Consider the following 14,083-nt stretch of genomic DNA (forward strand, 5'->3'; position numbering starts at 1 on the left):
TTCAGAAATGTACATTTATTTTTCATATTACAAAAGGGGGAAAAACTAAATTGGTTACATAGCAGTCTTATTAAAGCGCTAACATTTTAGAATGTCATGGAACAGACTGATAGTGTGGCTTAACGTACAGTCCTGAATCGCCAACATCGTCCTTATTCAAACCCACTGCAAAAGAAAAGAAAATTACATTTTCATATCATGTAAGATACAGGCATATGCTGTGTGAACTAATCCACAAGATCTACAATGTATCTTTTCAGTTAAATGCTATGATCAATTTAGGACAAATGACAGCAGCTTTAAAAACAATTTCCTATCAAGTAATGTACTACACACAAGTACACTAAACATGCCAACTTCATGGACCTTGTTGGACACTTCTGACTGGACAGTCACGATGAGTTATGTGGCTATAACCTACCTGACCATGTGGGCAATTTCCCAGTTGGTCTCACAGGACATGGGGCCAACAATCTCCACACCTTCTTCTGTCACAATGGCAATCTCATGCTAAAACAGCCAAACATCAGTCATGTCACAAATAGCTATGAGATATTAGCTACAAACAGAAAAATTCACTATATGCTGTTGAAAATAACTCAAATTCAGGAGTGTTATGAGACTACCGACTCACCCTGTTGTAGGAGCGAGCATCGCGATAGTACAGCACTTTAAGGCAGCGCTCAATCAGCGCCCGCGCCTCATCCTTAGTGATCTCCACCTTGTTCTCCACCACCTCCCTCATCAGGGGCTGCATGGACACAGAATAACCTTAAACAAACCCATACGTACTGCAAAGGTCCGTGTTGAACTCCAACTGTGGAACATTCATTTTTACATACAGTATTACCATGAAGTAGCAGACGCATCATGCAGTACAGATTACTTCCAATTATACTTATTCCTTTTCTTATCCCCGAAGGGGTTGCCACTATTTCTATATGAACGTGTAGCTCGACGACTTTAAAAATAAATGACTACTTCAGCCAATCGTGGGAATAGAAACTATGGCATCTTATCTTTCCGATTTACAAAGATACATTCTAAACTATGAAATGTATAGAAGTTATTACTGCCTCTCAGTAGTAGTCCCCTCATGTGTGTTCATTAGCTTATTTGTCCTCACCTGGGCCAGGTAAGCACCAAACCCTGTCGCCACTGTAGGTGCCTCATAGGCCACACCCAGCTTGTCCACATAGCCCAGGAAGCTAGAGAAATACAAGATGACAAGTTATGCATTTATTTTGATGTAGCTAGTTACAATATTTATAGCTGCAGGTCTCAAGTCAGTTTGATGTTAACATCAAGACCATGGTATGAGGTTTGTTAAAAGGCAAAAACTAACCAGGGTCATGGTTTAAAACACGGTCATGGTTAAACTATTCGATCTAACATGACAGCATTGTCAACGGGCACTCCTAAATTGCTAAGCAATTTCAAGAGTTCCACGTCTTGGCATAACTTCTGATAAGGACAAAAAATGACTAGTTAAAGATGCTGAAAAATCATCCCACCTCTCGCCATTGTAGAATCCACCAACGACCACAGTGTTCCACAGTGGGTTCATCTTGCTGCGGCGGTTGTACATTACCCGTGTCAACCAGGAGTGAATGGCTTTGGGGCTGTAGCTGTGACCGTCCCCCAGGAGCTCCTCGTCGATCCTGGGATGCAAACACACAGACCTGATAAGTGGTGGTCCTCAGGGAGATAACCAAGCAAAGGTTTCAGCACCCCAAGTGAGGGAAATGACTCCTTATTGCCAGAAACCATTCAAACAAAGAGATCCTGCCCCAATCTCCTTAAAACCCATTATTATACTTTGTATCAATGATCCAGACCCTATACTCCAGTCTATCTGCAAACGTCTGCTTCTGTTAGTTTTCCATCTCCAGAAGTGCACACCAAGGATGTCCTCTTCATTGTTAATTGCCTTCTCTCAAACCCGTAGTCCGTCTGCTATGATCCTAATACAATCTATTGCACCAAATATCACGTCTCTATACTGATGACATATTATTCTTCCAGATTGTTTCTCACTCTTTTCCCCACCTTTTAGATATCTTTAATGCTTTTAGCAAAATTGCAGGATACAAGATCAATTGGGGGTAGTCTGCATTACTACCACTGAACAATAGACGAGAGTAATCTATTCCGTTACATATCCCAGTGGTCCAGCATTTTAGATATCTGGGTGTACAAATGTACCCCTCCTTGCAAAATATTGTACTGAATAATTTTCAATTCTTTAAAGATGTAAAAAAAAAACAGAAGTACATAAATGAATGTATTAATTCATTTCAATTGCGTTTTTCAGTGGTTAAATGAACACCCTTCCACAAAAGATATTCAGTTCAATGCTCCCTGTAGCACCACCTGGGCATCTCAGTGGCACTGCATCTCAGTGCAAGAGGCATCACTACAGTCCCTAGTTCGATTCCAAGCTGTATCACATCCAGCGTGATTGGGAGTCCCATAGGGTGGTGCACAATTGGCCCAGCGTCGTCCGGGTTTGGCCGTCATTGTAAATAAGAATTGGTTCTTAACTGACTTGCCTAGTTAAATTAAGGTTACATTTTTAACAAAAATTGTTTAAAAAAAATAAAATGATTTGTCTATATTGGAAAAAAATGTACTCCTTAATCTCAATGTATCTGGAGGGGAAGAAAACTTAAACAAGAATAAAACACATTCAGAAATTTCAGGGGATGGCGGTCTCTTTGGGGAAGGCGCATTCCAAGACTTCCAACAAAAGCACAACCTGCCTAGCATTTCGTTCTTTTTCTACTTACAATTACATTCGGCTAGGACCGGTTATGTGGTATCTTGGGAAACGAAGCTTAATCCTCATCCCTTTCACAAGGTACTGCTTGGAAAAAGAGGTCTCGCATCTGAAATGTATTCCCTTCTAATAAAGACCTCATCCAAGCAGGGGAAAAAGTTGGAGTTTAACGCAACCTCATTCCTTAATTATTTCCTCTCATGTTGTGCATATTCATATACTTCTGTCAATGGATAATATCTGTATATAAAAAATGTTGACACTAGCATATGCTAACACACTGATGTCATTGACAGAGATACAGTCAGATCTGCTTCTGTGTGCCAATGTCAGTGAGTTAAGCATACAAAGCTGAGGGCATCTCTTGCCGTTTCTCCTTTCTAAAACCACACTATTATTATGAATGCTACTATATTATGAACTACTCCATTTTCTGTGTATGTACCCTTTAACAAGAGTCTACAATAAATACATTAAAATATCAACAAAACATTTTATTTTTTTAAACAATGTAAACTATAAACATAAAGAACCAAGACAGCATAACAGATTTTTCTGAAAGAAACCTCAAACTTACACCATCTGTTCGATTATCTGCTTCATGTACTGGTAGTCTGCGTAGTCGCCGGAAGCGCCCAGGATGGTGGTGTCATTCACCTTCATGAGACGAGAGATGTTACGGAACCGTGCCAGGGAGCCATAGGAGCCCAGCATGTCAGCTGCGATGATGACTCCACCTGTAAACTTCACTCCCAGCACTGATGTTCCCGTCACCATGGGGTTTCTAAAGTTTAGGGAGGGAAAAATTTAGATAGTTTGTCATGGGAAAGTTTTATTAACTAACGTTACACTAAAAATGCAATACAGAGGGATGCATGCTGAACGTCCATTTAGGCTCATGCACGCGCATATATAACATATATGGCGGGAGTAGGACTAGCTACAAAATATGCTTCTATAGCATCCTTTATGATGGTGAGTTTGTTAGTTAGATAGCTACCTCACTGCCATGTCATACTAGCATTAGCTACCATAAGCGCAATATGATTAGGTAGATAACTGGCGAGGCATAGATGGGCAACTTATCACGTCAGTCAATTTGTGCGAAATAGAATAAGATAGCGCGTGAACATATTCAGTTTAGCTAACTAGTAGCCCAACTAAATAATAGTGTAGTAGTCAGTGAGCTAACGTTAACTGCATCGGCTAGCTCCACCATGATGATACAGCACTGCAGCGTACCGAGGAAATCGAAAGTGGGATGACATTATTAGGGTCTCCACTCAAAAGTATTTACTTACAGAGTGTGTTTGATAGGTCCGCATCCTGGGGCTAAACTGCTGCCAGGAAATGAATAAAATTGTCCCGGTTTTGGTCCATTCTCCCAGAAATTGAGCTTCAAACCGCTTGGATCCATGTTACAAATTTGCGGATGTGACGACACAGCTGCTCGTGTTGTGTTCTGATGCAAAGAATATGGAATTATGGGATACAGGAAGCAGACAATTCTAACAAAAGACAAATATTATGTATCTTATTTATAACCACATGTAAACCTTAACCCGAAGTATAATAAATAAAACAAGAAACTCATCAATAACTGTTAGTTTATTATAAATCTTCGATGATTTAGTCAGAAGGAAAGGAGTAAAATCAGAGGGGAGTTAAATTGCACTAGATGCTGATCCAAGGTCAGGTTTACGTTTCCTGTGTTTAGAAGGCGACGTTAGGATAGAGGAGTAGTAAACTGATTCTAGATCTGTGCATAGGGTAAGTCAGCCCAAAAGGAAATAAAATATTCATATATGGGTAAACCAATCAAGTTTCTGTCACTAGGCAGAATTTTCTTAGATGATCCATCAGCTCAGTTACTGGGCAGACCAACCATAACGCCTCCTATCAGAATAATATTTAGCAAGAAAATAAAGCAATTGAACCAATAGAATTTAAGTTACACTTGGTATCCGAGTAGAATTAGAACAATCCACCAATTGGAATTTACGTTTGCTTTGTAGTCAGGCAGACATGACATATTTGTCCAATCACAAAAAAATCTGAAAGGGGATTTTTGCTGTATCTTTGGCTCAGGTACTTTCTTTTTCTTTTATAAAATAAATAGTCAAATAGGTTTTTATTATATATATCACCGAATAATATGTGCAATTTAAACATTACTTTGATATATTGTTGAAAAAGTTTGAATTCTGTTACAATTCATGTTTCAAAAGGTGTTTCATTGCTTGCTAATGCTAGCCCAGCTAGCTAGCTATCAAGTTTAGCTAACGTTAGTCACTTGCTAAGATTAAATAATAGTATTTAGTGAATCTACATGTTTTAAATGCCTATCAAACTAGCGTATTTGTTCTTCGTTTGTTATATGTGCTTTCTATTCCCAAAAAACTGACCATAAGTGTGTGCCTAGCCAGATGGCTAGCTAGCAAGCTAGCTACAGTGAATTGAAACATGTTGTCGATAAAGCGGGAAGTATGCAAATTGCAAGCGCATGACCATAGAATAGCATACGCTGTGACATGAAAAAGCCATTGTTAACCATCTCAAATAATGGAAGTCGCTAGCTGAGAGGGAAGCGAGTAGTTTGCAACGCTAGTGAGAAAAAGACCCATGTCATGGCAGGTATTGGTACGCCAAAACCATGCCTCATAGTATTTCGGCACCGTGCTAATGACAGCCGGGTGAGCCAGCTTGGCAGCGGCTGCTCTCTGTCATTGCGCCATTGTATTATGCCAATCAAGCTTTATAATTAGGAACACTTCTGTTTTAATTATCCTACATAATCGCCAGTTTGTCATGTTTTGGAAATGCAGACAGCATCGTGCATGTTTTACTCCCAAGTATTATTATTTTTCCAGACACTAATAGTGCGTTGGGTGCCGTAGTGGGAGTGTCCCTGGCTGTTCAACTGATTGACTTATTTTCTATTTTGGGGACAGCCTTGTAGCTGCAATAGTGTGCAACTGCAGCCCGCAATTCGGGGTGTTCCTGCATGTGGCCACCCCTTGAGCATCCCATTGGTTCCTGGATGAATGCCCCCTCCTCGATGTCTTCATGCATATGACACTTTTGAATGTGGTGTTTAAAGGAAAATACAAGTATTATGTGAGTTTTTTGGCGGAGTCCGCCTCGATGTCCTTCGCTCCCTCCTGCCCTCACTATCTTTAACAGAACTGCAGAAAAACAGTGCCCAACAAGCGGGGGCGAAGGACACTGTCTACCGGTTGCCCCCACCTCCTGCTAACACGGGAGGCTGGGGGGACAACATGTGCTAGCGAACTAGCTAGCTTGTTAGCGACACTGTGTGCTAGCTTGCTAATTATCTAGGGCACGGTGTCGCCCACACCTCCCACCTGTTGTGGAAGTCGTGTCCTTCACCCCTGCCTGTCGGGCACAGCTTTCTGCTGTGGGCCGACAGGCGGTGGTGAAATACACTTTCTACCGGTCGCCCCCGCCTCCCGCTAGCACAGCAGGCGGGAGGCTGGGGCGACACCGTGTGTTAGCTAGCTTGATAGTTAGGGTCACCGTGTGCTAGCTAGCACACTGTCCTTCGCTCCCACCTGCCCTCACCGTAGTTAACAGAACTGCAGGATATCAGTGCATGACATGTGGGGACGAAGGACACTGTCTACCGGTGTACGGCTAGCTAACTACCGTTGTCGCCCCCGCCCCTTCTGTGGGGTGTATTGGCGGCTGGCATCCAACATTATTGTGCATTAATAACACCTACTGTACTGGAGCGCTCCCACCTGTGACCTTGCTTAAGAATTTAGCAATAGAAAGAGGGTGATGCAGGAATGTCCCGAATTGCACCCTTCTGTGTAGCTGTAGCACGCATCACTGTACTTGATTTTGGCTATACAGTACACACCAAACTCAGATTTTTCTCATATTGATACGACATTGAATATATTGACACAAGATTGAAATGAAAAAAACGACTGTTTCACTTTTGCAGTACTATTCTTCATTAATAATCCTGACCTGAAACAATAATGACGAGTGAGAAAGTTAGAGGGTCAAAGATCATACCCCCAAGACACGCTAACCTCTCACCAATAACAGGGGAGGTTAACATGTCTTGGGGTTATGATCTTTGACCCTCTGTAACTTCCTTTCTCACTCATCATTATTAACTATTCATTTCAGGACTATCCGTAATCATGGAATCATCCATATTAGGATAATGTAGAAGTGTTTAGAAACATATTCTGTTCTTATTTACAATAAAAGTTACTCCAAAATGACACAATACATTTACCATTCATTTATAATTGGGCACAAAATAAACTAAATGCAAATGCATCCAACAAGTTTGTAGAGTCACAAGCTTGATGTAGTCATTGCGTGCTAGGAATATGGGACCAAATACTAAACTTTTGACTACTTTATTTATAAGAATCTTTAGGGGTGTTAATCATTTTGACCCCTACCTTTTTGCGAGAAAAAACTATTACTTGTTTCAACAAAATATCTTTCTCTGAGCAATTGTATTAGTATAAAATAATATACAGTGCCTTCAGAAAGTATTCATACCCCATGACTTATTCCACATTTTGTTACAGCCTATTTTCAAGATGGATAAAATATATATTTTTCTCAACCATCTACACAAAATACCCAATAATGACAGTGAAAATGACTGTTATTAAAAATGTTGGCAAATTTATTGGGGAAAAAACGTCAAATTTGTGGATTAGGCTATTTCAACCACACCCGTTGCTGACTGGTGTTCAAAATCGAGCACACAGCCATGCATTCTGCATAGACAAACATTGGCAGTAGAATGGACCGTACTGAAGAGCTCAGTGCCTTTCAATGTGGCACTGTCATAGGATGCCACCTTTCCAACAAGTAAGTTAGTCAAATTTCTGCCCTGCTAGAGCTGCCCCGGGTCAACTGTAAGTGCTGTTACTGTGAAGTGTAAACATCTAGGCGCAACAACGGTTCAGCCGCGAAGTGGTAGGCCACACACGCTCACAGAATGGGACCGCCGAGTGCTGAAGCTTGTAGCAATCGTCTGTCCTTGGTTGCAACATTCACTACCGAGTTCCAAACTGCTTCTCGGAGCAACGTCAGCTTCATGAAATGAGTTTCCATGGCCGAGCAGCCACACACAAGCTTAAGATCACCATGCGCAATGCCAAGCGTCGGCTACAGTGGTGTAAAGCTCTCCGCTATTGGATTCTGGAGCAGTGGAAAGGTGTTCTCTGGAGTGATGAATCACGCTTCACCATCTGGCAGTCCGACTGAAGAATCTGGGTTTGGTGGATGCCAGAAGAACGCTACCTGCCCGAATGCATAGTGCCAACTGTAAAGTTTGGTGGAGAACGAATAATGGTCTGGGGCTGTTTTTCATGGTTTGGGCTACGCCCCTTAGTTCCAGTGATGGAAATCTTACCGCTACAGCATACAATGACATTCTAGACGATTCTGTGCTTCCAACTTTGTGGTAACAGTTTGGGGAAGGCCCTTTCCTGTTTCAGCATGATAATGCACACGTGCACAAAGCGAGGTCCATACAGAAATGGTTTGTCGAGATAGGGGTGTAACAAGTTCTTCCACAACTGAGTCAAAAATTTGTAGAAGCACCTTTGGCAGCGATTACAGTTGTCTTTATGGGTAAGTCTCTAAGAGCTTTCCAGACCTGGATTGCGCAACATTTGCCAATTATTACTATTTTCAAAATTCTTCAAGCTCTGTCAAATTGGTTGTTGAACATGGCTAGACAACCATTTTCAGGTCTTGCAATAGATTTTCATGAAGATTTAAGTCAAAATTGTAATTTGGCTACTCAGGAACATTAACTGTCTTCTTCGTAAGCAACTTCAGTATAGATTTGGCCTTGTGTTTTAGGTTATTGCCCTGCTGAAAGGTGAATTCATCTCCAAGTGTCTGGTGGAAAGCAGATTGAACCAGGTTTTCCTTAGCTCTATTCCATTTATTTTTTATCCTGAAAAATGCTCCAGTCCTTAACGATTACAAGCATACCCATAACATGATGCAGCCACCACTACGCTTGAAAATATGGAGAGTGGTATTCAGTAATGTGTTGTATTGGATTTGCCCCAATCATAACACTTTGTATTCAGGACAAAAAGTGAATTGCTTTGCCACATTTTTTTCATTATTACTTTAGTGCCTTGTTAAAAACAGGCAGTGGTGTTTAGTGAGTCCACCAGATCAGAGGCAGTAGGGATGAGCAGGGATATTGTCTTGATAGGCGTGTGAATTAGACCCTTTTCCTGTCCTGCTAAGCATTCAAAATGGAGCGAGTACTTTTGGGTGTCCGGGAAAATGTATGGAGTAAAAACTAAATTATTTTCTTTAGGAATGTAGTGAAGTAAAAGTAAAAGTTATCAAAAATATAAAGTAAAATACAGATACCCCAAAAAACTACTTAAGTAGTACTTTAAAGCATTTTTACTTAAGTACTTTACACCACTGCAAACAGGATGCATGTTTTGGAATATTTTTTATTATGTACATGCTTCCTTCTTTTCACTCTGTCAATTAGGTTAGTATTGTGGAGTTACTATAATGTTGTTGATCTATCCTCAGTTTTCTCCTATCATAGCCATAACATTCTGTAACTGTTTTAAAGTCACCGTGACCATTGACTTCATGGTGAAATCCCTGAGTGGTTTCCTCTACGAAACTGAGTTAGGAAGGACCCCTGTATCTATGTAGTGATTGGGTGAATTGATATACCATCCAAAGTGTAATTAATAACTTTACCATTCTTAAAGGGATATTCAATGTCTGCCTTTTTACAATTTGACCCATCTACCAATAGGTGCCCTTCTTTGTGAGGCATTGGAAAACATCCCTGGTCTTTGTGGTTGAATCTGTGCTTGAAATTCACTGCTCGACTGAGGGACCTTACTCATAATTGTATGTGTAGGGTACAGAGATGAGGTAGTCATTCAAAAATCATGCTAAACACTATTATTGCACAGAGTCCATGCAACTTATTAAGTGACTTGTTAAGAACATTTTTAGTTCAGTCTGCAACACAACAAAATGTGGAAAGTCAAGGGGTGTGAATACTTTCTAAAGGCACTGTAATTTCCCAATTATTATTTTTGAATACAATATAGCTCAGTATTTGAATTATGTATTTTATACAGTCATTATTGCAAATGTTTTATCAAGTGTGTCAATAATTTGGGACCACACTGTATATATCTCTATTATGCGTTGGAATATATCATATTCTATATTATAATACTTTGGAACAGATTTCCAAAATTAAAATCACTTACATGCTGACAACACCGGCTGCATTGCATATGTACCCATGCATGTTATTCAATAATTTCATCCAAACTGCTCGTGCACATCAACAAGTGTCTGCGCAGCCAGGCGCTAAAATAGAACCTGGTTCTATTTTAGAAGAAGAAGATGACTGAACTAGGAGAGATTACTAGAAACTAACTAGGTTTCCTCTTTTATCTTTGGATTAGAACTTGGTTCTATTTCAGACGCTTGATGCGCTGCAAATCCCGCCTCTCCCATCTACTCGTTGGGTTTTAGGAGCATATACCCACGTGGGTGATTGAAAGATGAACGAGGTCCACACTCCAGTCCAGTTGGTTGCAGTAAGGCACCTTAAAGTTGGTTGCCAACTGCCATATAAAATCCACAGAAAAAGAAGATGACTGAACTAGGAGAGATTACTAGAAACTAACTAGGTTTCCTCTTTTATCTTTGGATTAATTGTCGGAGTAGAGAACGCATGATTTCGTGTGACTCAAAATAGGTAGATATTTTACAAAGATCCAGCAAAAAAGGACCCTGTACATGTAATACCCAGTACTGTTCCAAATATCCCAGGACAAATTATCTAGCAACAGCAAGCTAGCTAGCTAAATATCCATACATTTTTCATAAGTTTCGACCTGTCCCCAAATGAATATAGTTCAGATTTCTTTTTGATATTTCTACCTCTGTGTCCTGATCACGTCTGGTGGGGATAGACAAACTCAACATGCAAACGCACGCACCTAGCCAGTTTGGACATCACGTTAGAGCTGCTTTTCTGGTATCTTTACAGTCTTTTTTTTTTTCCAGAAAACTTGGGGGGCCAAATAAAATCAGCCAGTTGGGGAACCCTGATTTAGGATGTCCAGCCACTGCCCAGAGTGGGTAAAAATGCGCTTTGGTGATGAAATTGAACTCAAATACATTTTATCAAGATAAATATGATTATTCATGTTCTGAATCGTTCAGTGGGGTATTTCTCTAACATATCATTAACATTGTATCCAAAAAGTTGGATTTCGTAACCTAATACGTACAATAATAACCACAGAGCTCTGTTGACGTAACGGTGCACGTTTCCCCTTTTGAGGATTTTACATTTTGTGGTCGTCATATTCAAAGTTGTTTCCGCGGGTCACAAAAATCAAAATTAGCATGACATGAGCTGAATTAAATGTAAAAGGCTTTGAAAAAATATTGGTATATGCTCAGTGCGCCGTTGACATTTTCACAGAGATACACTTGTTTTTGTGAGAAATTTTGGAAAAAAGGACAAGAGTTTTGAATTAATATGAAAATTGTATACTAAAAATGAAAATACTACATGTCATGTCTCAAAATTGATATCCATCTTACCTCTATTGTTTTATGTCCTTTGGATTCGAGAAGAAAGATGACGAGTTAAACGGCAAAGTGAGCCTGTCAGATAGCCAATAGCCTTAATTCTTGCACAGAATCCAGCCTAGCTGATGCAACTTTCCAGACTTTTTACCACTTTTCAATAAATGTTAATCAAATACTCACTGACAGTTTTCTTGTTGAGATTCAATTGGCACATACACATTTGCGTTGTCACCTTATTTTTTTTATTTAACCTTTATTTTACTAGGCAAGTCAGTTAGGAACAAATTCTTATTTACAATGACGGCCTACCGGGGAACAGTTCTGCCTTGTGGCAAAACGACAGATTTGTACCTTGTCAGCTCGGGGATTTGATCCAGTAACCCACCGCTCTAACCACTAAGCTACCTGTTGAGCAATGAGCAAACAGTCAATGGTTGTATTTGACTAACATTTATTTTTTTAAAGTATGGATTTCAGCAGTCAAAGAAATGCATGCAACTACAGAGGATAAACATATTTGTCATGTAAATAAGGGTTTAGTCATAGATTTTTTTATTTTAAGTATTGACTTGGGCGAATCGGTGTAATTGGAGCTGAATTGCACAAAGCCTGGTCTCTGCTCCACTCCATCAGTGGATTTAATCAGAAATTAACTCCTATCAGTACTACCATCATCATAGTCAGATATGATCCATAGTTTCCATTTTGATTTAAATGAAACGACATGAAGGCTTCTTCTGTCTTGTCTTGTTGGGCAGCTTATCAGTTGAAAATTCACTAACATTGTGCATGTCCAATAACGAGCGTTATTGGATGTGGAGGGATAGATTTAACATCCTCAACTAAAACTAAAAGTTGCTTTTAAAATATCAAATGACAGCCCCCAGCAAATTCCACAGTGCTTAGAACAGTGTTATCACATTTACCCTCCTCTCCTCATTTCAGAGGCCTCAGGGTGTGTTTGCCACCGCTGTGTGAGCAAACAATGACGGAGGACAGGCTGAAGGCGGACCCCTCCAAGCGGGAGGGGCTGGACTCAGGAGAGGGAGACACAGAGCCTAGCCTGCTGCTGCAGAAACTAAAGAGCAACATCTCGTAAGTCCCACCCCTCTGTCCACACAGCCACTGCTTAAATCATCAAAATGGACTAAAATATTGTGTAGTATCAGCACCCTCTCCAACATTTATCTCATGCCATTTATCTCATACAGCTTATCCATCAGTGTCATTAGAAAGTCTGCAGAAATGTGTTTGTAATAGCTGTTTCTTTTCGCAGTACGAATGTACAGGGCAAAGTGGACGTTATCCTGGTGAGTGCCAAGACATCTTTGGTATTGCTCTGTGTATGAATTGCCTTGTCTATGAATGACCCAGATTGTATCCTATGTCTCTCCTACCCACAGCAAGATGTGCAGCGCTTCTCTGACAACGACAAACTCTACCTTTACCTCCAGCTGCCTTCTGGCCCCAGTTCAGGGGAGAAAAGGTGAGCATCATTATCATCAGCATTCACTCTGGGTCTAGCACTCTATGATTGTCCTCCTGGAGGGACATAGTTGTGGCTCTTCAGATGACTGAAGAGGCTGATGTATGACCCACAAATCCCACTGAAGAGGCCAGTGTGTGTGTTGATAGTGGTTGATGTTTAGCCTCTCCTTTCGTTGTTGCCTCTTGTCCTCAGTGGCACGGTGGAGGTATTTTTCATGATGTGCAGCCCTACCGTGGATGGCCTTCCTCCATTTTGTTTTATTTCCATTCAGTCCATTAGAGATACATTAGGTGTCATGCAAGCAAGCGTTGCCGCAGTGGTCCATCCAGAAGGGGGTGCATTGTACCTACCCGCTGGTGGTTTAAGTTTAGTTTTGATCTGGATGTTATCGTGTGCGTTTGAGATGCAGAGATTCAACAGACCATGCAGATCTATGTATCTCGAACATGCACGCATCTCCAAATTCCCCAAACTCTTTTTCTCAGTCTGGCAATGGCCCCGCTGGCACAACTTAGGCGGTGGTGTATTTCTGCATCGATGTCAGCTTTGGAGGAGAGAACACTGCCAAGGTAAGGGAAGAGGTCCACGTTTTCATGGGTGTTATTGTCAACATGTATACAAAGCTCAATAACCCAGTCACATACTGACTTCCCCCCCATAACACTTTACACTTAAAACGATTCATAAATGCTATTATAAGTAGTTTATAAACTAAATTATTTAGTTAATAGTTTATAAATCTGTTATAAACAGTTGACACAATGATTGACATTTTGTGATTGTTATTTAATTGCTTGCCAAAATGTGAGTGCATATTGATTATTATTATTTTTGCCAGTGCAGCAATGCATGTTTGAGCTGGAATAAAACAGCAGCAACATGAACCTTGTGCTGGCTTTTCATCTTTCTTTTTGGGGGGGGGGGGCCAGCACCGGTTGGGGATGTGTATATCTCCTCCAAATTTTTTAATGTTCACCGCCTTAACTTGTTTCAAAATGTCTACATTGAACTGTCCCTTTCTTTCCCGCCACATGAAAAAATATATTTTTATCAGCAAAACATGGCTGCTGAGATGTACTTCTTTGCTTTGTTTGTCCTGAGCAGCAGCAGCAGTGACCCCAGCTCCTTCAACACAGCTGACCAGCTGCACACCTGCAACTGGATCCGCAGCCACCTGGAGGAGCACGCAGACACCT

General features: G+C 40.7%; 1 protein-coding gene across 1 annotated transcript; it reads right to left on the reverse strand.

The window, feature by feature from the left end:
- Nucleotides 1-4,241, reverse strand: LOC120022706 (proteasome subunit beta type-4-like). The gene is made up of 7 exons (XM_038966691.1): nucleotides 4,081-4,241; nucleotides 3,357-3,563; nucleotides 1,515-1,661; nucleotides 1,127-1,208; nucleotides 635-751; nucleotides 422-510; nucleotides 1-165 (listed from the first exon to the last, which is right to left on the reverse strand). The coding sequence occupies exons 1-7, from the start codon at nucleotides 4,194-4,196 to the stop codon at nucleotides 153-155; spliced, it is 771 nt and encodes a 256-aa protein (XP_038822619.1). The 5' UTR covers nucleotides 4,197-4,241; the 3' UTR covers nucleotides 1-152.
- Nucleotides 4,242-14,083: the final 9,842 nt, after the last annotated feature.

This window comes from Salvelinus namaycush, chromosome 27 (assembly GCF_016432855.1).
Source record: "Salvelinus namaycush isolate Seneca chromosome 27, SaNama_1.0, whole genome shotgun sequence".
In the NCBI taxonomy this organism is placed as follows: Eukaryota; Metazoa; Chordata; class Actinopteri; order Salmoniformes; family Salmonidae; genus Salvelinus; species Salvelinus namaycush.

Excerpts from the sequence above, each read along its gene's own strand:
- LOC120022706 (XM_038966691.1), bottom strand. The coding sequence starts at position 4,196 with ATGGATCCAAGCGGTTTGAAGCTCAATTTCTGGGAGAATGGACCAAAA. Across the intron at positions 1,662-3,356 it reads CAGATAATCGAACAGATGGT|GATCGACGAGGAGCTCCTGG; the intron begins GTAAGTTTGAGG and ends TTTGCATCCCAG. Across the intron at positions 511-634 it reads ATGCTCGCTCCTACAACAGG|CATGAGATTGCCATTGTGAC; the intron begins GTGAGTCGGTAG and ends TGGCTGTTTTAG.